General features: G+C 37.4%; 1 protein-coding gene across 1 annotated transcript in view; it reads right to left on the reverse strand.

Annotated features, from left to right (window-relative positions):
* Positions 1-1,198: 1,198 nt before the first annotated feature.
* Positions 1,199-23,463, reverse strand: part of ACVR1C (activin A receptor type 1C) — a 116,505-nt gene continuing 94,240 nt past the window's right edge. The window contains exons 7-9 of the mRNA XM_032286446.1: positions 21,951-22,075; positions 19,391-19,521; positions 1,199-3,802 (exon numbers count right to left, since the gene is read on the reverse strand). Of these exons, the coding sequence (XP_032142337.1) occupies positions 3,677-3,802; positions 19,391-19,521; positions 21,951-22,075 (382 nt within the window). The 3' untranslated portion in view covers positions 1,199-3,676. The remainder of the gene's footprint in view (positions 3,803-19,390; positions 19,522-21,950; positions 22,076-23,463) is intronic.

Genomic DNA, 23,463 nt, shown 5'->3' on the forward strand with positions numbered 1-23,463 from the left:
CTGAGAAATAAAATATCTATATTTTAAATACATTTATTTAGCCAAATACATTCTCATATTTGTTTCAATCAAAGACTATGCCCTAACAAGCAATTTTAAGTTGTTTATTCAAACTTTGTATAATGGCAAACATCAGCTCCCTGTTTTCAGGTGATATGCTAAGTAGGTTCCCTGGTACTTTTGTGCAGACTCAAAGATAACCCTGAGTTTTCTCTGCCCCAATGAGTCACATGGTGGCAAAACTCCAGAAAAATAGAATTAGTTTTGTTTTGTTTTATTAGTAATTCTACAATAGGAGATGTATTAAAATAATAAATTATTGTGGAACTTCTAACCTAATGAGTCTATTGTAGATTTTCATTTTTAAATAAAAGCTGATTTTAATTTTTTCAGATACTGCAACCAGGTTACTATTTTCATACAATCATGGAAATTTAAAATGCAAAGTTAATTGAAAGTATAAAGATGAAAAGCAAGTGCTATGCCTAAAATAGTGCACGACAGTCATGTTTCACTTAACTCTCAAGTCAGAACATAAATTAAGAATTCTAGATGTGACATGCCAAATATTTTAGACATAGAAGAAAGCATACAACAGAATCTGTACCAATTACAAACTTAAAGGCAAAATTTACAAGGCAACAAGTTCATGCTGAAATATTGACAACAAATAATGTTTCTCTTATTTTCAGAAAGTGATGCTGCATTTAAATCCCATCACCACCTTATACAGTACTGAAAATTTATGATAGCATTTTCCCAAGTCCTGTATTATATCCCAAAGCCAAAATATCTGTAAGGATTAAAGAACACTGATAATCTGAACCTAACCTAAGAAGAATTTTTTTTGCTTATAACAAAATTTAAAAGAAATAAATATTACACAATGGGACTCCATTAAAAACAAGATAAAATTTGACAGCATAAGTATATACAAGAAATCTGCCTTATGCTCTAAACTTCATTATCCTATTTTTGTAAGTGAGCATGTTCTATATATAATCCTGTTAAGAGTAAAGGAAATATTACAACTTTTAACATTTTCCTTATCATTTTTTGCTGCCCTACTCCCTTCTTAAAAAAATGTATTTTTAAATTGAAATATAAGACTATTCAGTTAGGAGTCACAGTTAACCAATACAAAAACAAGAAAAACACCTCAAAATGTACTAACATACGGATTTCTTCAGAGTGCAAGTTGAACCAATAAAATATGAAATTATATTTAGACACCCTCAAATAAGCTACAAAACATAATGACAAGAAAAATGGAGATGTTAAAACATCCTCTCTTAAAAATTCAATAAGCATATTTATCCAATGTAAATAAAACAGTGAATATCAGTCTTGTTTATTTGAGATGAGTACAATCATAGTAAATAAATAATTTCATTCTTATATATGCAGAAAAACAATCTATGAGAAATTAGTAACAAGCAAGATTACCCCTTCACATAGGCTCTTTTAAAAAATCACTTCACATAGGCACTTTTAAAAACCGATGATATATTTAGATTGTCTGTAATATCCAAATAAAGATACTTTCTAAATGTGTTGCAAATGAAAGCAATTTTCAGACCTATCCTAGAAACCCACTGTCAAGCAGAACTCAAGACATCCCACTTCATATTTTATCTGTCAATTTATTTTCTCCCCCTACACACTCACATCCCTATTCCCATTCCCAAATTAGACTCTAAAATCCCTGAGGGCAGGACCTATCTATCTTTTTATTCCCTCTCATAACTGATATTGTGGCAAGCAAGATATGTGGTGCTGTATGATTAATAAGTGGATGAGTGCATTAATGAGTATGGAAGTATCGGCAAACTCCATAGCTTTCAGGTTTTTTGCCTTCCTTATTTCAACTCAGTAAAATGAAAATGGATTCAGTAACATATTTCCATAGTGAAATGAACCATAATTACTAAATTGTACTCTATGAGAAAATACAGAAGCATATCTTTCAGAACACTATTACCCAAGCTGTGCTTTGCTTTATAGAACACTTAAATGTGGGGATAGTAAAAAAGTTTCTTCTCCTCTTAGTAAAAGGGCTCCTTCCACCATGGTCAAGTAATCTGTAAAATCCAGTTTAAAAAAATTCAAGTAGCATTTCTTTACTGTTATTGGGTTTTTTAAAACTGTAATCAGTAGCATTTACTTCACTCTTCAAAGTACATTATATGCTAACATGTACTATCACTTTCTAAGCAAGTATCAAAGAACACTTTGGGTCTTGGATCATATCTCAGCAGAAGAATGTTCTAAGGAATGGAGTTTGAGAGATGTTTTAGGAGAATAAAAGACACCATGTTAAGTCTCCTTTACCAAAGTAGCATTATAGATTTGAAGGGCATATGTAATGTCCCATTAAATATTCATTACTCCGTGTCCACAGAAAGTAGAATGAAGGCAAAACTATTATGAGCATTCTTCTGTACTCACTCGCTCATTGTGAAAGAGTAGAGGAATATGTATTTGCAGTTTCTGATACCCTCTGTAGGGTTTGGTTGTTATACTTCATTAAGACTTTTCTTAAATCTTCTCAAAATATTTCCTTGCTTCCTCCTTCCTATTCTGTCTTTTCTTTCTAAATGTGTATGTACAAAGGAAATGGGACCTCTGAGTTGTATCTTAAAGACATTTTCAGACAATGAATATTTGTGTTGGATTAATCTTTGGAAGAGTTCAGAAAACATTAATACTCATTAACAAGTGCGGTAACCATGATACTTCTGTGAGAAAAAATGTCAACAGATGCGGTTCTGAGATTTCATGCAGGTCCATTATGATTCTGCAAAATAACTCAGTATGCCTTCTGCATGACTAAACGACAAATATAAAAAGCTATTGCATAGGGAGAAAAGTACTATGACAATTGAGGGGAAAGCAGGAAGCTAGCTAACTCTATGATGTTTATTATCACAAGATTCGGACCCTAGTGCCAGCTCTGCCTTTAGCTGTGTGACTTTCGGACATTTCTCAGTGTCTCAGGATATCAGGTATCCCTTTTGTAAATGAAAGAAGCAAGTTTAGTGGTTCAGTGACTGCCGCAGTAGTGGATTATGAAGAGCAGGAGAACAGCAGAAAGGGAGACCAAGCACGTGGGACACCAACCTCACTTACATCTTCCCCTGAGCAGCTCCACTTTTACGTGTTTGATATATTAAAATTTAGAGCAATATTTATTTTTAAAAGGTCCTGCTAGTTTAAAAAGGGGAAAAACATAGATTACATAACCTAAATTTCTATTTAAGATAACATGCTCTAGTTCACATGTTTAATGAATATGCCTTCATCTCAGAAAAAAAATGTTTCTACATCTTTTCCTGGTCATTCATGTGCTCTTTTTTCAAGTAAAATAAAAACTTAGTGACTATATTATTTTTATAGAGCTTATTTTATACCTTTGTAATATATTTCTTTCTTATTAAATAACAAGATGAGGTGTTGCTTTCAAAGTAAAATTAAACATAACATAGAAATTGGATGAAGTCAACTCCTACCCATGCTTAACTTTAGAGTTATCTTTTCATGCTGCCTTATGGGCACTTAAATACTGTACTGCCTTATCTTTGAGGTAGAACAAAAAAAAAATGGCAAAAACATTCACATGAAGGGGAAAATGGAAAAGAAAGCCGTGAGAGATTTCTTTTTAACGTAATTATCATCATTAGGCTTTGCAGTCTTCTTTGACACAAAGTTGAGATATAGTCTTCTTAATACGAAGAGCAGTTAGGCGGGCTGCTCCATTGGCATACCAACACTCACGCATTATTCTCCCCATGACTCGGAGTGCCTTTAAGAGAGAAAAAAAAAAAAAAAAGACTTTAGCTATTCACATAAAACAGAGAACGATAGAAGTAAAGTCATAAATCCAGGAATTGATGCTAGCTTTAAGAGATGGGGTCTTGCTATGTTGCCCAGGCTGGAGTGCTTCACAGGTGCAAGCATAGCACACTTTTGTGCTCAAGCAATACTTCTGCTTCGTCTTCCAAGTAGCTGGGAAACGGGCATACACCACTTTACCTGCCATTGATGCTAACTAAGCTTTGATGAAGAAATAGTAAATTTAAAACAATATGAGAAGAAGATTAGGGTCAAACCCCTTCAAAAATTCTATCAAAATGCAAATATTAACCTTGTAGAAACTAACTAAAAAATGGTTCAATCCATTGGTTTCTGGGGATATGAGACATGAAAAACATCAAGGGTTTTGGGAAGGCTTGGGAGTTCCCTGTATCTTGATATTGGTGATGAGTACACATGTGTAGACATACAAAAAATTCATCAATCTGTATACTGAGATATGTGCCTTTTACCACATGTAAATTATACTACAATAAAAATTATGATCCAAGTAAAAATATCAAAAATTCTGGACTTTAAAAATGAACTGGCAAAAAGATAAGATAAATATTCAGAGGGGAAATAATGAAAATGCATGAAACCAGAGAAATACAGGAAACTGTGGAAGCAGGTGGCTGCTGTAGTGGATCTGGGGCTCTTATGGTCTAGAACTTCAGAACTGATGGATTGTATGTTATAGAGAGTACAGCCCACAGCACACAGAAAGTTTCAGATCAAGATGCTGGCCTTTGGTAGGCTGAGGTGAGAGGATTGCTTAAGCCCAGGAGTTCAAGACCAACCTGGGCAACATAGAGAAACCTTGTCTCTGCAAAAAAATTGTAAAACTTAGCCAGGTGTGGTGGTCCCAGCTATGTAGAAGGCTAAGGTGAGAGGATTTCTTGGGCCCAGAAGTTCAAGGTTGCAGTGTGCCATGATCACACCACTGCACTGTAGCCTGGGTGACAAAGCAAGACTCTGTCTCAAAAAAAAAAAAAAAAAAAAAGAAAAGAAAGAAGATACTTAGAAATCCCTCAATTTAAGGATGACTATTTCCCTGAAACTTTCTAAGGGAAATCGCATAAGTCTTGACTCTCAGTGAAGAAAAAAACAATCAAGCCCATGCCTTTAAACACTGCAGTAAACCTGAGCTCATAACAGAAATTTACAAACACATGAGGAAAAATGATACGATAACCAAGTTGACTGTAAACAGTAGTTTCAGCCCATAAAAAGATTAAATGCTAGAATTAAATAATATAAATATATAAAATATGTTTTTAAAGGAAAGAGAAATTTAAAATATGAGGTAAAAACGAGAATATTTTAATTTTGATTTTTTTGCATATATATATATATATATATTTTTTATTACACTTTAGGTTCTGGGGTACATGTGAAGAACATGCAGGATTGTTGCATAGGTACAGACATGGCAATGTGGTTTGCTTCCTCCATCCCCATCACCTATATCTGGCATTTCTCCCCTTGTTATCCCTCCCCAACTCCCTACCCCCTGCTGTCCTTCCCCTAGTCCCCCCGACAGACCTCAGTGTGTGATGCTCCCCTCCCTGTATCCATGTGTTCCCGTTGTTTGATACCCGCCTATGAATGATAACATGTGGTGTTTGATTTCTGTTCTTGTGTCAGTTTGCTGAGAATGATGGTTTCCAGGTTCATCCATGTCCCTACAAAGGACATGAACTCATCATTTTTTATGGCTGCATAATATTCCATGGTGTATATGTGCCATATTTTCCCTGTCCAGTCTATCATCGATGGGCATTTGGGTTGGTTCCAGGTATTTGCTATTGTAAACAGTGCTGCAATGAACATTCGTGTGCACGTGTCCTTATAGTAGAACGATTTATAATCCTTTGGATATATACCCAGTAATGGGATTGCTGGGTCAAGTGGAATTTCTATTTCTAGGTCCTTGAGGAATCGCCACACTGTCTTCCACAATGGTTGAACTAATTTACACTCCCACCAACAGTGTAAAAGTGTTCCTATTTCTCCACATCCTCTCCAGCATCTATTGTCTCTAGATTTTTTAATGACTGCCATTCTAACTGGTATAAGATGATATCTCAATGTAGTTTTGATTTGCATTTCTCTAATGACCAGTGATGAGCATTTTTTCATATGTTTGTTGGCCTCATATATGTATTCTTTAGAAAAGTGTCTGTTCATATCCTTTGCACACTTTTGAATGGGCTTGTTTTTTTCTTGAAAATCTGTTTTACTTCTTTGTAGATTCTGGATATAAGTCCTTTGTCAGATGGGTAGACTGCAAAATTTTTTTCCCATTCTGTTGACTGCCAGTTCACTCTAATCTAATGATTGTTTCTTTGACTGTGCAGAAGCTCTGGAGTTTAATTAGGTCCCATTTGTCTATTTTGGCTTTTGTTGCCAATGCTTTTGGTGTTTTGGTCATGAAGTTCTTGCCTATGTCCTGAATGGTTTTGCCTAGGTTTATTATGGTATTAAAAAACCTAGGGTTTTTATGGTATTAGGTCTTATGTTTAAGTCTTTAATCCGTCTGGAGTTAATTTTAGTGTAAGGTGTCAGGAAGGGGTCCAGTTTCTGCTTTCTGCAAATGGCTAGCCAGTTTTCCCAACACCATTTATTAACCCGGGAATTCTTCCCCATTGCTTGTTTTTGTCAGGTTTGTCAAAGATCAGATGGTTGTAGATGTGTGGTGTTGCCTCGAGGCCACAGTTCTGTTCCATTGGTCTATATCTCTGTTTTGGTACCAGTACCATGCTGTTGTGATTACTGTAGCCTTGTAGCATAGTTTGAAGTCAGGTAGTGTGATGCCTCCAGCTTTGTTCTTTTTGCTGGAGGCATCAAAGAATTGACTTGACTATGTGGGCTCTCTTTTGGTTCCATATGTTTAAGATGGTTTTTTCCAGTTCTGTGAAGAGGGTCATAGGTAGCTTGATGGGGATAGCACTGAATCTGTAAATTACTGTGGGCAGTATAGCCATTTTCACAATATTGATTCTTCCTAACCATGAGCATGGAATGTTTATCCATCTGTTTGCGTCCTCTCTTATTTCTTTGAGCAGTGGTTTGTAGTTCTCCTTGAAGAGGTCCTTTACATCCTTTGTTAGTTGTATTCCTGGGTATTTTATTCTCTTTGTAGCAATTGTGAATGGCAGTTCGTTCTTGATTTGGCTTTCTTTAAGTCTTTTATTGGTGTATAGGAATGCTTGTGATTTCTGCATATTGATTTCTGTATCCTGAGACTTTGCTGAAGTTGCTTATCAGTTTGAAAAGATTTGGGGCTGAGATGATGGGGTCTTCCAAATATGCAATCATGTCGTCTGCAAAAGAGACAATTTGACTTCCTCCTTTCCTAGCTGAATACCCTTTATTTCTTTTTCTTGCCTGATCGCTCTGACTAAAACTTCCAATACTATATTGAATAGGAGTGGTGAGAGAGGGCATCCTTGTCTAGTGCCAGATTTCAAAGGGAATGCTTCCAGTTTTTGCCCATTCAGTATGATACTGGCTGTGGGTTTGTTGTAGATAGCTTTTATTATTTTGAGATACATTTTGTTGATACTTAGCATAAAGGGCTGTTGAATTTTGTCGAAGGCCTTCTCTGCGTCTATTGAGATAATCATGTGGTTTTTGTCTTTGGTTCTGTTAATGTGGTGAATTACGTTTATAGACTTGCGTATGTTGAACCAGCCTTGCATCCCCAGAAGGAAGCCTACCTGATGGTGATGGATAAGCTTTTTGATGTGCTGTTGCAATTGGTTTGCCAGTATTTTATTGAAGATTTTTGCATCTATGTTCATCATGGATGTTGGCCTGAAGTTTTCTTATTGAGTCTCTGACTGGTTTTGATATCAGGTTGATGCTGGTCTCATAAAATGATTTGGGAAGGACTCCCTCTTTTTGGGAATTGTTTGGAATAGTTTCAGAAGGAGTGGTACCAGCTCCTCTTTGTATGTCTGGTAGAATTTGGCTGTGAACCCATCTGGACCTGGGCTTTTTTAGGTTGGTAGGCTATTAATTGCTGCCTCAAATACAGCCTTTTATTGGTCTATTCAGGGTTTCAACTTCTTTCTGGTTTAGGCTTGGGAGGATGCAAGTGTCAAGGAATTTATCCATTTTTTCCAGGTTTGCTGGTTTATGTGCGTAGAGTTGTCTGTAGTAATCTCTGATGGTAGTTTGGATTTCTGTGGAATCTATGGTGATATCCCCTTTATTGATTTTTATTGCATCTATTTGATTATTCTCTCTTCTCTTTTTTTATTAATCTGGCTAATGTTCTATTTTGTTGATCTTTTAACAAAAACCAGCTCCTGAGTTTATTAGTTTTTCGAAGGGGTTTTTGTGTGTCTGTCTCCTTCAGTTCTGCTCTGACCTTAGTTATTTCTTGTCTTCTTCTAGCTTTTGAGTTTTCTTGATCTTGCTCCTCTAGCTCTTTCAATTTTGATGACAGGGTGTCGATTTTAGAGCTTTCCTTGCTTCTCTTGTGGGCATTTATTGCTATAAATTTTCCTCTATACACTGATTTAAATGTGTCCCAGAGATTCTGATAGATTGTGTCTTTCTTCTCACTGGTTTCGAAGAACATCTTTATTTCTGCCTTCATTTCATTGTTTATCCAGTCAACGTTCAAGAGCCTGTTGTTCAGTTTCCATGAAGTTGTGGGGTTCTGAGTTAGTTTCTGAATTCTGCATTCTAATTTGATTGCCCTGTGGTCTGAGAGACTGTTTGTTATGATTTCCCTTCTGTTGCATTTGCTGAGGAGTGACTTACTTCCAGTTTTGTGGTCACTTGTAGAGTAGGCATGATGTGGTGCTGAGAAGAATGTATATTCTGTGGATTTGGGGTGGAGAGCTCTGTAGATGTCTATTAGGTTTGCTTGGTCCAGATCTGAGTTCAAGTCCTGGATATCCGTGTTAATTTTCTGTCTCCTTGATCTGTCTAATATTGAAAGTGGATGTCTCCTTGATCTGTCTAATATTGAAAGTGGAGTGTTAAAGTCTCACACCATTATTGTGTGGGAGTCTAAGTCTCTTTGTAGGTCGTTAAGAACTTCCTTTATGTATATGGGTGCTCCTGTATTGGGTGCATATATATTTAGGATCGTTAGCTCTTCTTGTTGCATTAATCCTTTTACCATTATGTAATGCCCTTCTTTGACTCTTTGGATGTTTGTTGGTTTAAAGTCTGTTTTATCAGAGACTAGGGTTGCAACTCCTGCTTTTTTTTGCTCTCCATTTGCTTGGTAAATCTTCCTCCATCCCTTTATTTTGAGCCTTTGTGTATCCTTGCATGTGAGATGGGTTTCCTGTATACAGCACACTGATGGGTTTTGACTTTCTATCCCATTTGTTGGTCTGTGTCTTGATTGGGGCATTCAGCCCATTTACATTTAAGGTTAATACTGTTACGTGTGAATTTGATCCTGCCATTTTGATGCTAGCTGGTTGTTTTGCCCATTAGTTGATGCAGTTTCTTCATTGTGTTGATGCTCTTTACCATGTGGTATGTTTTTGGAGTGGCTGGTACTGGTTGTTCCTTTCTATGTTTAGTGCTTCTTTCAGGAGCTTTTGTAAAGCAGGCCTGGTGGTGATGAACTCTCTAAGCAATTGCTTGTTTGTAAAGGATTTTATTTCTCCTTCACTTATGACGCTTAGTTTGAAATTCTAAGTTGAAAGTTCTTTTTTTAAGGATGTTGAATATTGGCCACTACTCTCTTCTGGCTTGTAGGGTTTCTGCTGAGAGATCCATTGTGAGTCTGATGGGCTTCCCTTTTTGGGTTACCCGACCTTTCTCTCTGGCTGCCCTTAGCATTTTTTCCTTCATTTCAACCCTGGTGAATCTGACAATTAAGTGCCTTGGGGTTGCTCTTCTTGAGGAATATCTTTGTTGTGTTCTCTGTATTTCCTGGTCTTGAATGTTGTCCTGGCTTGCTAGGTGGGGGAATTTCTCCTGGATAATATCCTGAAGAGTGTTTTCCAGCTTGGATTCCTTCTCTCCATCACATTCAGGTACACCTATCAAGTGTAGAGTAGGTCTTTTCACATAATCCCATATTTCTTGGAGGCTTTGTTCATTTCTTTTCACTCTTTTTTCTCTAATTTTTCCTTCCCATTTTATTTCATTGAGTTGATCTTCAATCTCTGATATCCTTTCTTCTGCTTGGTTGATTCAGCTATTGAAACTTGTGTATGCCTCACAAAGTTCTCATGTTGTCTTTTTCAGCTCCATCAATTCATTTATATTCTTCTCTGAGAGCTTATTCTCGTTAGCATTTTGTCAAACCTTTTTTCAAGGTTCGTAGTTTTTTTGCATTGGGTTAGAACGTGTTCTTTTTAGCTCAGAGAAGTTTGTTATTACATACTTTCTGAAGCCTGTTTCTGTCAATTCATCACACTCATTCTCCATCCAGCCTTGTTCCCTTGCTGGTGAGGAGTTGTGATCCCTTCGAGGAGGACAGGCATTCTAGTTTTGGGTGTTTTCATCCTTTTTGCACTGGTTTCTTCCCATCTTTGTGGATTTATCTCCCCGTGGTCTTTGTAGTTGGTGACTTTCAGATGGGGTCTCTGAGTGGATGTCCTTTTGGTTGATGATGAAGTTATTTCTTTCTATTTCTTAGTTTTCCTTTTAATAGTCAGGCCCCTCTACTGCAGGACTGCTGGAGGTCCACTCCAGACCCTGCTTGCCTGGGGATCACCTGAGGTGGGTGCAGAACAGTAAGGGTTGCTGCCAGTTTCTTCTTCTGTTATCTTTGTTCCAGAAGGATACTCACCAGATGTGAGCCAGAGCTCTCTTTCTGAGGTGTCTCTTTGGATATATGGGGGTCGGGGAGCTGCTTGAGGAGACAGTCTGTCCCTTATGGGAGCTCAAGTGCTTAGCTCTGAGCTCCATTCTTCTGGTCAGAGCTGCTGGGCAGGTACCAAGAATATTTTTAAAATGAAAATGTACCAATGAAACATCTTGATATCAACAATATAACAATTGGCCAGGTGTGGTGGCTCATACCTATAATCCCAACCCTTTGGGAAGCCAAGGTGGGTAGATCACCTGAAGTCACGAGTTTGAGACCATCTTGGCCAACATGGTGAAATCCTGTCTCTACTAAAAATACAAAAATTAGCCAGGTGTGGTGGTTCATGCCTATAATCTCAGCTTCTCCAGAGGCTGATGCAGGAGAATCACTTGAATCCAGGAGGCAGAGATAAGATCATGCCTCTACACTCCAGAGCGAGACTCTGTCTCAAAAAAATAATAAAGTAGAAAACTCAATGGATGAGTTAAATGGTAAATTAGACTTATATGAAGGTAGAATTAAAGAAATGAAAAATAAATCTTGAAAGATACACCATAAAGACACAAATATAGAAAATATGAGTGAATAAAAAACAAGCAAAGAGTAATGAAAGGTCTTACATGCATCTGTTGAATTCTCCAAAAGTAAGCAATAGAAACAATGAGAGGAAAACTGTCTGAAGAAATATGGATCAGATCCGATCCAAGATGGCCAATTAGACACAACTCCAGTGCACAGCATCCAGCAAGAGGGACACAGAAATCCAGAGATCTAGCTCCAACCGAGGTATCAGGTGCATTTCAATGGGTCTGATCCAATGGTAAGCAAAGCCCACTCAGGGCAGACTGAGGCAGGGAGGTGTGCTGCTTGACCCAGAAAGTACCTCTGACTGGCGAGTTGGAGGCTCCACCTCTGGCCCTCGGTCCAGATATGGCACTTCCCCCAAAGCCTCAGCAATATACAGAACGGAATTCTTGCCAGTCCAGTGCTGGGAATTACAAGCGTGGAGTTGAATAAGAGCCTGCAGACTGAGCTATTGCTTCCCCCCCCACTACCTGGAGAGAGAGGGAGCAGGAGCAGCTGGGCGGGCCCCTACCCCATGACCAGAGAGAGAGAGGAAGCTGAAAGGGGGAGACGGCGGGGTGCAGCTGGGTGGGTCCCTACCCTCTCCCACAAACCCCAGAGGGCTGAAGCTCTGACTCTAGTAGGTTGCGCAGCCATTGCCACAGTCTGAGATGAACGCTGAATGATCCAGCCCAGAGGAGGAAGGGCACAACCGACCACTAGAGGGGTGGGACTGGGCTACATGTTTTAACAAGAAACACAGGAAGCCTACATAGCAGTGGGACAGCATTCTTGACAACCCAGCAGCACCTACAAGTCAGCAGAAGAGGCAGGTTTAATCTCCTGGTATAAACAAAAAAGACACAGGAAGCTTCCCTAGTAATCTAAAGGAGTCCCTAGAAATCCAGTAGCACCCCCACAAGCAGACAAGTGACCTCATCAAGCAGCTCTCTGACACCACAGCCAGGTAAATCCACAAAGATGGGAAAAAGCGCAAAAAAGATGAAACCGTCAAAGACCAGACATCTCTTCTCCTTCAAGGGATCACAATTCCTCAACAACACGGGATCACAACTTGACCCAGGAGTGCGATGAATTGACAGAAACAGGCTTCAGAAGGTGGGTAATAACAAACTTTTATGAGCTAAAGGAACAACACATTCTAACTCAATGCAAAGAAACCAAAAACCTTGAAAAAAGGTTAGACGAAATGCTAACTAGAATAATCAGCTTAGAGAAGAAGATAAACGACTTGGAGTTGAAAAACACAGCATGAGAACTATGTGAAGCAAACACAAGTTTTAAAAGCCAAATCGATCAAGCAGAAGAAAGGTTATCAGAGATTGAAGATCAACTCAATGAAATAAAGAGAGAAAGCAAGACAAGAGAAAAAAAGAGTGAAAAGACCTAATCTATGCTTGATCAGTGTACCTGAATATGATGGAAAGAATGAATCCAAGCTGGAAAACATGCTCCAGTATAGTATCCAGGAGAACTTCCAAAGCCTAGCAAGGCAGTCCAAATTTCAAATTCAAGAAATACAGAGACCTCCACAAAGATATTCCTCAAGAAGAGCAATCCCAAGGCACATAATCATCAGATTCACCAGGGTCAAAATGAAAAACACTAAGGGCAGCCAGAGAGAAAGGTCAGGTAACCCACAAAGGGAAGCCCATCAGACTCACAGTAGATATCTCGGTAGATACCCTACAAGCCAGAAGACAGTAGTGGCCAATATTCAACATCCTTAAAGAAAAGAACTTTCAACCCACAATCTCATATCCAGCCAAACTAAGCTTCATAAGTGAAGGAGAAATAAAATCCTTTAGGGATAAGCAATTATTGAGAGATTTTGTCACCACCAGACCTGCCCTACAAGAGCTCCTGAAACACTAAGCATGGAAAGAAACAAGTACCAGTCACTGTAAAAGCAAAGACCAAAAATTCAATGAAGAAAATTAGTCAACTAATGGGAAATAAAACCAGCCAGTAACAAAATGGCAGGATCACACATAACAATATTAACATTGAATGTAAATGGCCTAAATGCCCCAATCAAAAGACACAGACTGGCAAACTGGATAAAAAGTCAGAACCCCTTGGTGTGCTGTATTCAAGAAACCCATCTCACATACAAACAGACTCAAAATAAAGGGATGGAAGATGATTTACCAAGCAAATGGAGAACAAAAAAAAGCAGGGGTTGCAATCCTAGTCTCTGATAAAATGGACTGCAAACCAACAAAGATCAAAAGAGACGAAGGAGACTACATAATGGTAAAAGGATCAATCCAATCCAACAGAAAGAGCTAACTATCCTAAGTATATATGCCCCCCAACACAGGAGCACCCAGATACATAAAACAAGTTCTTAATGATCTAAAATGAGATTTAGACTCCCACACAATAATAGTGGGAGACTTCAACACTCCACTGTCAATATTAAATCAACGTGACAGAAAATTAACAAGGATATCCAGGACTTGAATGCAGAGCTGGACCAAGCAGACCTAATAGACATATACAGAATGCTCCACCCCAAATCCACAGAATATATATTTTTCTCAGCACCACAGTGCACTTATTCTAAAATTGACCACATCATTGGAAGCAAATCATTCCTCAGCAAATGCAAAAGAACAGAAATCATAAACTGTCTATCAGACCACAGCACAATCAGACTAGAACTCAGGATCAAGAAACGCACTCAAACCCATACAACCACTTGGAAACTGTACTTGCTTCTGAGTGTCGACTGGATAAACAATGAAATGAAGACAGAAATAAAGATGTTCTTTGAATCCAACCAGAATGAAGACACAACTTACCAGAATCTCTGGGACACTTTTAAAGCAGTGTCAAGAGGGAAATTTATAGCAATAAATGCCCACCAGAGAAAAGAGGAAAGATCTAAAATCTACACCCTATCATCAAAATTGAAAAAGCTAGAGGAGCAGGACCAAAAAAACTCAAAAGCTAGCAGAAGACAAGAAATAACTAAGATCAAAACAGAACTGAAGGAGAAAGAGACACAAAAAACCCTTCAAAAAATCAATAAATCCAGGAGCTGGTTTTTGAAAAGATCAACAAGATAGACAGCTAGCCATATTAATAAAGAAAAGGGAGAAGAATCAAACAGATGCAATAAAAAATGATATAAAAACTACCATCAGAGATTACTACCAACAGTTCTACTCACATAAACCAGTAAACCAGGAAGATATGAACAATTCCTAGACCCTTGTACTCTACCAAGACTAAACCAGGAGCAAGCTGAAACCCTGAATAGACCAATAACAAGGGCTGAAGTAGAGGCAGCAATCAATAGCCTACCAACCAAAAAAAGTCCAGGTCCCGACAGGTTCACAGCCGAATTCTACCAGACGTACAAAAAGGAGCTGGTTCCATTCCTTCCAAAACTGTATCAAACAATACAAAAGGAGAGAATCCTCCCTAACTCATTTTGTGAGACCAACATCATCCTGATACCAAAACCAGGCAGAGACTCAACTAAAAACGAAAACTTCAGGCCAATATCCATGATAAACGTCAATGCAAAAATCTTCAGTAAAATACTGGCAAACAGATTGCAACAGCACATTAAGAAGCTTATCCATCACAACCAAGTAGGCTTCATCCCAGGGATGCAAGGCTGGTTCAACATAAGCAAATCCATAAATGTAATCTATCATATAAATGGAACCAAAGACAAAAACCACATGATTATCTCAATAGATGCAGAGAAGGCCTTCGATAAAATTCAACAGCCCTTCATGCTAAAAACTCTCAATAAACCAGGTATTGATGGAACATATCATAAAATGATAAAAGCTATATATGACAAACCTACAACCAATATCATACTGAATGGGCAAAAGCTGGAAAAATTCCCTTTGAAATCAGGCACTAGACAAGGATGCCCTCTCTCACCACTCCTATTCAACATAGTATTGGAAGTTCTAGCCAGAGCAATCAGGCGAGAAAAAGAAATAAAGGGTATTCAATTAGGAAAGGAGGAAGTAAAACTGTCTCTATTTGCAGATGACATGATTGTATATCTAGAAGACCCCATCGTCTAAGCCCAACATCTTCTCAAACTGATAAGCAACTTCAGCAAAGTCTCAGGATACAAAATCAATGGGTGGAAATCACAAGCATTCCTATATACTAATAACAGACTTAAAGAGAGCCAAACTAAGAGTGAACTCCCATTCACAATTACTACAAAGACAATAAAATACCTAGGAATACAACTAACAAAGGCTGTAAGAGAGGACACAAACAGATGGATAAACATTCCATGCTCATGATTAGGAAGAAGCAATATCATGAAAATGGCCATACTGCCCAAAGTAATCTATAGATTCAACACTGTCCCCATCAAGCTACCAATGACCTTCTTCACAGAACTGGAAAAAAACCACTTTAAACTTCATATGAAATCACAAAAGACCTGCATTGCCAGGACAATCCTAAGCAAAAAGAACAAAGCTGGAGTCATCACACTGCTGGACTTCAAACCATACTACAAAGCTACAGTAATCAAAACAGCATGGCACTGGTACCAAAACAGAGACATAGACCAATGGAACAGAACAGAGACCCCAGAAGAAACACCACACATCTACAGCCAACTGATCTTTGACAAACCTGGCAAAAACAAACAATGGGGAAAGGATTCCCTGTTTAATAAATGGTGTTGGGAAAACTGGCTAGCCATGTGCAGAAAGCAGAAACTGGACCCCTACCTGTCACCTTACACTAAAATTAACTCCAATGGATCAAAGATTTAAACATAAAACCTAACACCATAAAAACACTAGAAGAAAACGTAGGCAAAACCATCCAGGACATAGGCATAGGCAAGGACTTCATGACTAAAACACCAAAAGCAATGGCAATAAAAGCTAGGATAGACAAATGGGATCTAATTAAACTCCAGAGCTTCTGTACAGCAAATGAAACCATCATTAGAAGTGAATCAGCAACCAACAGAATGGGAAAAAAAATTTTGCAATCTACCAACTTAACAAAGGGCTAATATCCAGAATCTACAAAGAACTAAAACAGATATACAAGAGAAAAACAACCCCATTCAAAAGTGGGCAAAGGATATGAACAGACACTTTTCAAAAGAGGACATATATGAGGCCAACAAACATAGGAAAAAATGTTCATTATCACTGGTCATTAGAGAAATGCAAATCAAAACCACACTGAAATATCATCTCACGCCAGTTAGAACGGCGATCATTAAAAAATCTGGAGACAACAGATGCTGGAGAGGATGTGGAGAAACAGTTGGTGGGAGTGTAAATTAGTTCAACCATTGTGGAAGACAGTGTGGCCATTTCTCAAGGATCTAGAAATAGAAATTCCATTTGACCCAGTAATCCCACTACTGGGTATATACCCAAAGAACTATAAATTGTTCTACTATAAAGACACATGCACATGTATGTTCATTGCAGCCCTGTGTACAATAGCAAAGACCTGGAACCAAATATCCATCAATGTTAGACTGAACAAAGAAAATTGGTACATATACACCATGGAATACTACGCAGCCATAAAAAATGGTAAGTTTGTGTCCTTTGTAGGGACTTGGATGAATCTGGAAACCATCATTCTCAGCAAACTGACACAAGAACAGAAAGCCAAACACTGTATATTCTCACTCATAGGTGGGTGTTGAACAACGAGAACATTTGGACTCAGGGAGAGGAGCATCACACATTGGGGAAAGTGGGGGGGGTAGGGGAGAGACAGCAGGGGGGGGGGAGAGTGGGGAGGGATAACATGGGGAGAAATGCCAGATAATATGCACCTAAAGTAAAATAAATAAATTTAAAAATAATAATATAAATAAATAAAAGAAATATGACTCAGACTTTTCTAGAACTGAGGAAAGTCGCAAACCACTAGAATTGGATAGTCTAAGTATTCCAAGCGAGACTAACAAAGAGACATCTACACCAAAGACATCATAAACTGCAGAATGCTGAAGACAGAGAAGTTCTTAAAAGCAACCAGAAAGAAAGGATAAATTAACTAAAAATATATTGATTATTTGCTGACTTCACAATAGCAATAATGGAAGGCACATAATAGTGGAATAATATCTTTAAGGTGTTTAGAGAAAATAACTGTTAACCTAAGTTTCTATGGCTAGACAAACTATTTGTTCAAGATTGAGGACAAAATAAAGATATTTTGGATACTCCCAAAATGAAAAATCTTACAATCACTAGGCCCTCTCTAAAAAAATAAAATACTCTTAAAGGATGCACATCAGGAAGTCAGAAAATGATCTGAAAGGTAAGAAGAAATGTTGAACAAAGAAAATGATAAACATGTGAATAAGTCTTATTAATGATGGTATAAAATGAGGCCAATATCTACTACATGAGATTAACATAAAACAAGACAGAAGTACTGGACAAGAATCGCATATATCAGCAGTGTACAAAATTGATCACACCAAAATGACTATGTTGGGCTTATTCCAAGAATGGGTATTTGGTTTAACATTGGAAAATCTATAAATGAAATTCATTGCATTAAAAAATTAAGCACAATGCTGTATCATCACCTCATAGATAGAGCATATGCTTCTATTGTGTGGAATACTACACAGCAATGAAAATTGACAGATTATAGCTACACATATATAATGGAGAGTAAAAACATTTTGAAAAGGAGATCTACAGTAAGTTTCAATCATGTTTCACAAATATGCAAAAGTAAACATATTGTTCTTCTGAATATATTATATATATTCCTATATATATATATATATAGAGAGAGAGAGAGAGAGAGTAAAATTCTAAAGGAAAGCAAGAAAAGAGTAAAGAAATAATTGATTATAATAGTAACCTCTCAGAGGGGTAAGAAATCTTCAAAGGTATTGAAAAATGTTTTCTATTTCAAACTTTGTAGTGGATTCACAAGTTTTCATTCTATTATACTTTAAACACTATAAGTTTATTTTTTCATGTACATAAATTATTATTAGAAAATTTTAATTTCAATTAAACTACAAATGCTTCAAAATTTGCTTCTCAAGTATGTAGGTAAGATATCTACACAAAATGCAAATCTTGTGTTTTGAATAAGAAATTAGAAAAAGGGCTGAGAAACATGATTAAATTAGAAAAAGGATTGAGGAACATGAAGGAACAGAAAAAATGAGGCAAAAAGGCAACTATATAAAACATTCCCTAAAACAAAGCCAGACTAAAAGCCATCACCTAAAAAAACCTCATTCTTTACATTAAAATATGGCAAAAAATAGGCAGCAATAACTGAAATGAGGGGGATTAAAGTATCAGAATGGTTCTGGAACTAGTTAGATGGGTTACAGTCTTTTCCCCACCTTCTACTCTTTGTCCTTGTAAGAGCTAGAAAAAAATCTTCACATAAGGCATAAGAAGCACTGCAATAATCATTTACTGTTTGTCTAGTATGTTATGGTTAAATACTGGTTTGCTGGAGATGACAAGATAAATAACAACAGTCTCTGCTGTGAGGGAGCTTTTCTAGTAAGAGAAATAGTTCAAACTCCAGCAGGTTGAGATGAGGTATAACTTATTGAATATAAAGATGATTGGAATTGTAATATTCTGTGTGGCAGAGACATTAACTACCCACTGAGTCTACCCGTGTTCCCCACAGTTCCTAGTCCCCTTACAGCTTGGTGGGATCATGTGACAAGTTATGGTAGGAGCCATGAGTGGAAGAGATGTGTGTCACCTGATGCTGAAGCATTAAAGAGCCAGTGTGTGATCCTCCAGCTTTTCCCCTGACCTAGAGATCTGGAAACTATGTGTCCAAGGATCAAAATCAGAGTGATTACTGAGTCACTGCAGTGAGAACTGATGCCATGGAGAGTTGCCTAACCTGCAGATCACTTTCTGTAAGCAAAAAATAAAGTCTTGTGGAAAGTCACTGAGATTTCAGAATTTGTTACTGTCACATAACCCAGCATTGTGCATGCATACCACTAAAGGGAAAAAAAATCCTTCTGAAGACTTATAAAAACACATATGCCTACATATATGGAATGAATTGGATGCTTACATTAAGAAAGAAAAACTATATGGTCTCTGAAAATTCTCCCTGATATTCACCTCAAAAAATATAATAATAAAAATATACATAAAAACATATTAGCCTTACTTCACAACTTTGCCACTGGTTTGGGATACTTGGTCGAAACTTCTGGTCACAGACAACCTTTCTCATTTCCTCTATAGAGGGATCTGAAGGCACCATGTCATAATAAGGCAATTGGTACTCCTCAACAATTCCTGTAAGAAATTTGCATAATACATTTCCACGTGCAAATAATAAAGATGTCTATTTCAAATATTACCAATTAAGTTTTCTAGGCACAAGTGACACCCCAGGGAACTGGAAAGTCAAGTTTATTAAAATAATGTATCACTTTAAAATCAAGGATATAAATTTAAAGCACCCAGTTGAATAGTTATATAAAGTTATGAAATTTTATTAAAATTTTCATAACTATAAATTTTGAGTATATAAATTATTATAAAACAATTTCCTAATTATATAATATATAACATTTCTATAATTTATATAAAATAAATTTTGTGTTTATTGAAATTATGTAAATTTTTATTCAATTAAAATGCCATTGTACAATTTAAAAGCAATGCCTACTTTGATTATGGAATTTGTAGCACAGCTTCATTGTTTTGTGAATGAAGTGCCTATATTTTCCTATCAGATAACTTTTTTAAAACAAAACAGCTTTTTCTCTTTGAAAACGTTTAGGCAATCTTTTTAACATTGGATTTCTTACATTTAGACATTAGAACAACTGAACCTGAGAATGTTCTGGAGAAGAACCCAAAGGTAGTTGAAGATGGATAGTTCAATATGAATATTAATATTTAAAGAGTCTCAAAGACAATGACAAAGACAACCTTAAGTAAGTATCAGAATACTGGTTAAGTTCCTAGAAATTCCTTATAAAATCTTTTTAATTAACTGCAGTGCTTTTAATTTAAAATAGGTAAGACTTGCCATAATACTAGAAAACTAACTCTAATTCATGTCTGCTAAATTACTATTTTTACAGTTGAAGAAAAGTTAAGGACAAAAATCTAAAAGCAAATCTAGACTAATATCGATATGAAATTTTTACAAAAAATAATTAACATGTTTGACATCTTGCTATTTGCCATGCATTGCCCTAAGGCCTTTACAGGTTTTAACTAATCAGTCCTCAAAACTACTGACTAAAGAAGGTACAATATTATTTCTATTTTATAGATGAGGAAACTGAGGCACAGACTGTTATAAATTTGTTCAGAGACATAGAGCTAAATGGCAAATCTGGAATGCAAACCCTAGTATCCATGTTCAGCACCACTATAATTCTATTGCATTTAAAAACAGTTTTAGATCCCTGAATGTTTTACAATATGAATAAAAAAAAGTTGTATGTTTGCGCATTCAGACATAATTTTAACCTTAGAAGCTTTTCATAAAATCTGTAAAGTTTTTTAAAAAATCAGATTAATGTAATGCAAATAACATCAATACAAAGTGCAAAAAAATGACAATAGTTTAATAATGACAGCTCTCTAATTGAAAGTTTACTGTGAACAAGCTCTGTGCTAAAAGCTTCACATGAATTAATTCATTAAATCCTTAAAGCCCACGAGGTCAGTTTTTGTATTACCTTCATTTTACAGATGAGGAAAGTCAACTAAGTAACTTGCCTGAAGTTGGACATTCAAGCAACTGCTAAACCAATGCTCAGTCCTAAGTCTGTCTCACTTGAATGTAAAAACTAAACCATTTTCTAGCAGCATTTAACTTTTTCTTCATTGAAGCAACAGTTTCATCAGACATATTTACAGGGCTCCCCCTTTCCTAATTATTCTCATTATTAAGTTCTTTTTCCCTTTTTTTTTTTTTTTTTTGGACATGGAGGTTCGCTCTTGTTAGCTAGGCTGGAGTGCAATGGTGTGATCTTAGCTCACCGCAACCTCCGCCTCCTGAGTTCAAGCAATTCTCCTGCACAGTCTCAGCTGGGATTACAGGCATGTGCCACTACACCCGGCTAATTTTGTATTTTTAGTAGAGACAGGGTTTCTCCATGTTGGTCAGGCTGGTTTCAAACTCCCGACCTCAAGTGATCCACCACTTTGGCTTCCCAAAGTGCTGGGATTTCAGGCGTGAGCCACCATGCCAGACCACATAAGTCAGCTCTAAACTGCTGGGAGCAGTAAAGGCAGGAAGTTTGTCTCTGCCCACTTCTTTCCACACCTTTATTCAACCCCACAACATTTCTCATACCACAAGGAAGAAAAGAAAAGCTTAAGAAGCTGAACCCTTCAAGTCCTGTGGCCTCAGCAAATTATCTGACTTCTTTGGGATATAATTAGGAATAACCAGCTAACTGTTTACAAACTCAAATAAAATGATTTTCAAGTGCTTCATAAAGTGTCATACGGAAACAAAAATTATCAGGAGAACTGTCACCCCACTAGGCAGTAATCACGATATAAAATCTCCATTATATGCAAGATGTCCCACATTTGCCTCTGGAAAGATATCACTAAAAGGTATTCTCTTAAATACTAAAAAAAAAAAAAAAAAAAAAAAAAAAGATTCCATATAGTGCTTGGGGAAACAAAATATTACATCTTGTATCTAGAGTATCAAGGAAAGGCGAACACAAAGGATATTTCCAAAATTTTACCTCTGACTGAACACCTTCGGGCTATTTCCCAGTAAACCAGACCAACAGAATAGATGTCAGCTCGTTTGAAGGACTCAAAGATATTCACATTCATTGTATCATCAAGCATTTCAGGAGCCATATACCTTCAAAAACATGCACGTTTCAGATTCTGTGTATGACTTTATAGCAGTTCAGTAAAACAATCTTAAGAAATTAAGATAGTTCATGCCATTTTAAAAGATACATTTGAGGCACTATAATAGAATAAATAAAATTAAGGACATTATTGACTCAACAATCAATTTTAAAAAACTTTTTTTTTTTTTTTTTTTTGAGATGAAGTCTCACTCTGTTGCCAGATTGGAGTGCAGTGGCACGATCTTAGCTCACTGTGACCTCTGCCTCCCAGGTTTAATCGGTTCTCCTGCCTCAGCCTCTCGAGTAGCTGAGACTATAGGCACGCACCAGCATGCCCAGCTAATTTTTGTATTTTAGTAGAGATGAGGTTTCACCATGTTGGCCAGGTTGGTCACCATCTCCTGACCTTGTGATCCACCGCCTCGGCCTCCCAAAGTGCTGGGATTACAGGCGTAAGCCACTGAGCTCGGCCTAAAAAAACATTTTAAATAGAACTAGAGATCATTCCACTCAGTATTAAAGCAGGTGTGCCAGGAGCCTACTGCTTGGAAACTGTGAGTTGTTGGAGGGACACTCAATGAGCAAAACACTCAACATGAGAAATGGCACTCAGTTGCCACCAGTAGTTTGTTGCCATGGAAAGCTCCCTGAGGGCAGAGTGTGTTTTATTCATCTTGGTGGGCCCAAGCCTCCAACTGTGCTCAGCAGCACTCCACCCACACTTTCTCTTAGTGAACAATTTTATTTTACATTGACTCAAAAAAATTATAGCTATGTTGGAACAAGAGTCAGTGTGAGAAATCTATAGTCTATGGACCTGAGCCTTGCTGTAGTAGGGAGATTTTGAAGATTTCCCAGAACAGTGAAGTAAGAATGCAATACCCTCCCAAGTTCTTGCAAGAGTGTTAAATCCTTTGAAGGAATCTAGCATCCAAGGCTTCCCTGAAGGTTCCTGATGTGGGGATGGTCAGATGGGTGAGGTAAGGCTTTTCTTGTACAGGGAAAAGAAGAGAAGTCCCTTAGGGCTGCCCAGTGTGAATAAACTGCCCGGAAGTGTTCCTGGGGCCTCAAAGTCTCCAGCAAATCATGAGAGGCACTCACAGGCACTGTCCTGGAATCTCAAATATGGCTTGAAGGCCAGCTATAGCAGCTTAGAAATTCTCTACTCTCAAGGGCCTCTAACAACTCCAAGAAATTATTTTGGTTGGTTCTGATTTCAAGGTCAAGAACCCTGGAATTTTGCCAAAGTAATGTAGAGCCTGAAATTCAAGTAAAAAGAATTGGAAGTAGGCTGTCCATATGGCCGCAGGCTGGCTACAACAAGAGAAACACTGGAAATCCCATTCCTAATGGGCCTGACCTGACACATGTGTGGTATATGTTGTTAGCTTCA

Source organism: Sapajus apella, unplaced genomic scaffold, assembly GCF_009761245.1.
Source record: "Sapajus apella isolate SASKATOON/1434 unplaced genomic scaffold, GSC_monkey_1.0 scaffold18, whole genome shotgun sequence".
NCBI lineage: Eukaryota > Metazoa > Chordata > Mammalia > Primates > Cebidae > Sapajus > Sapajus apella.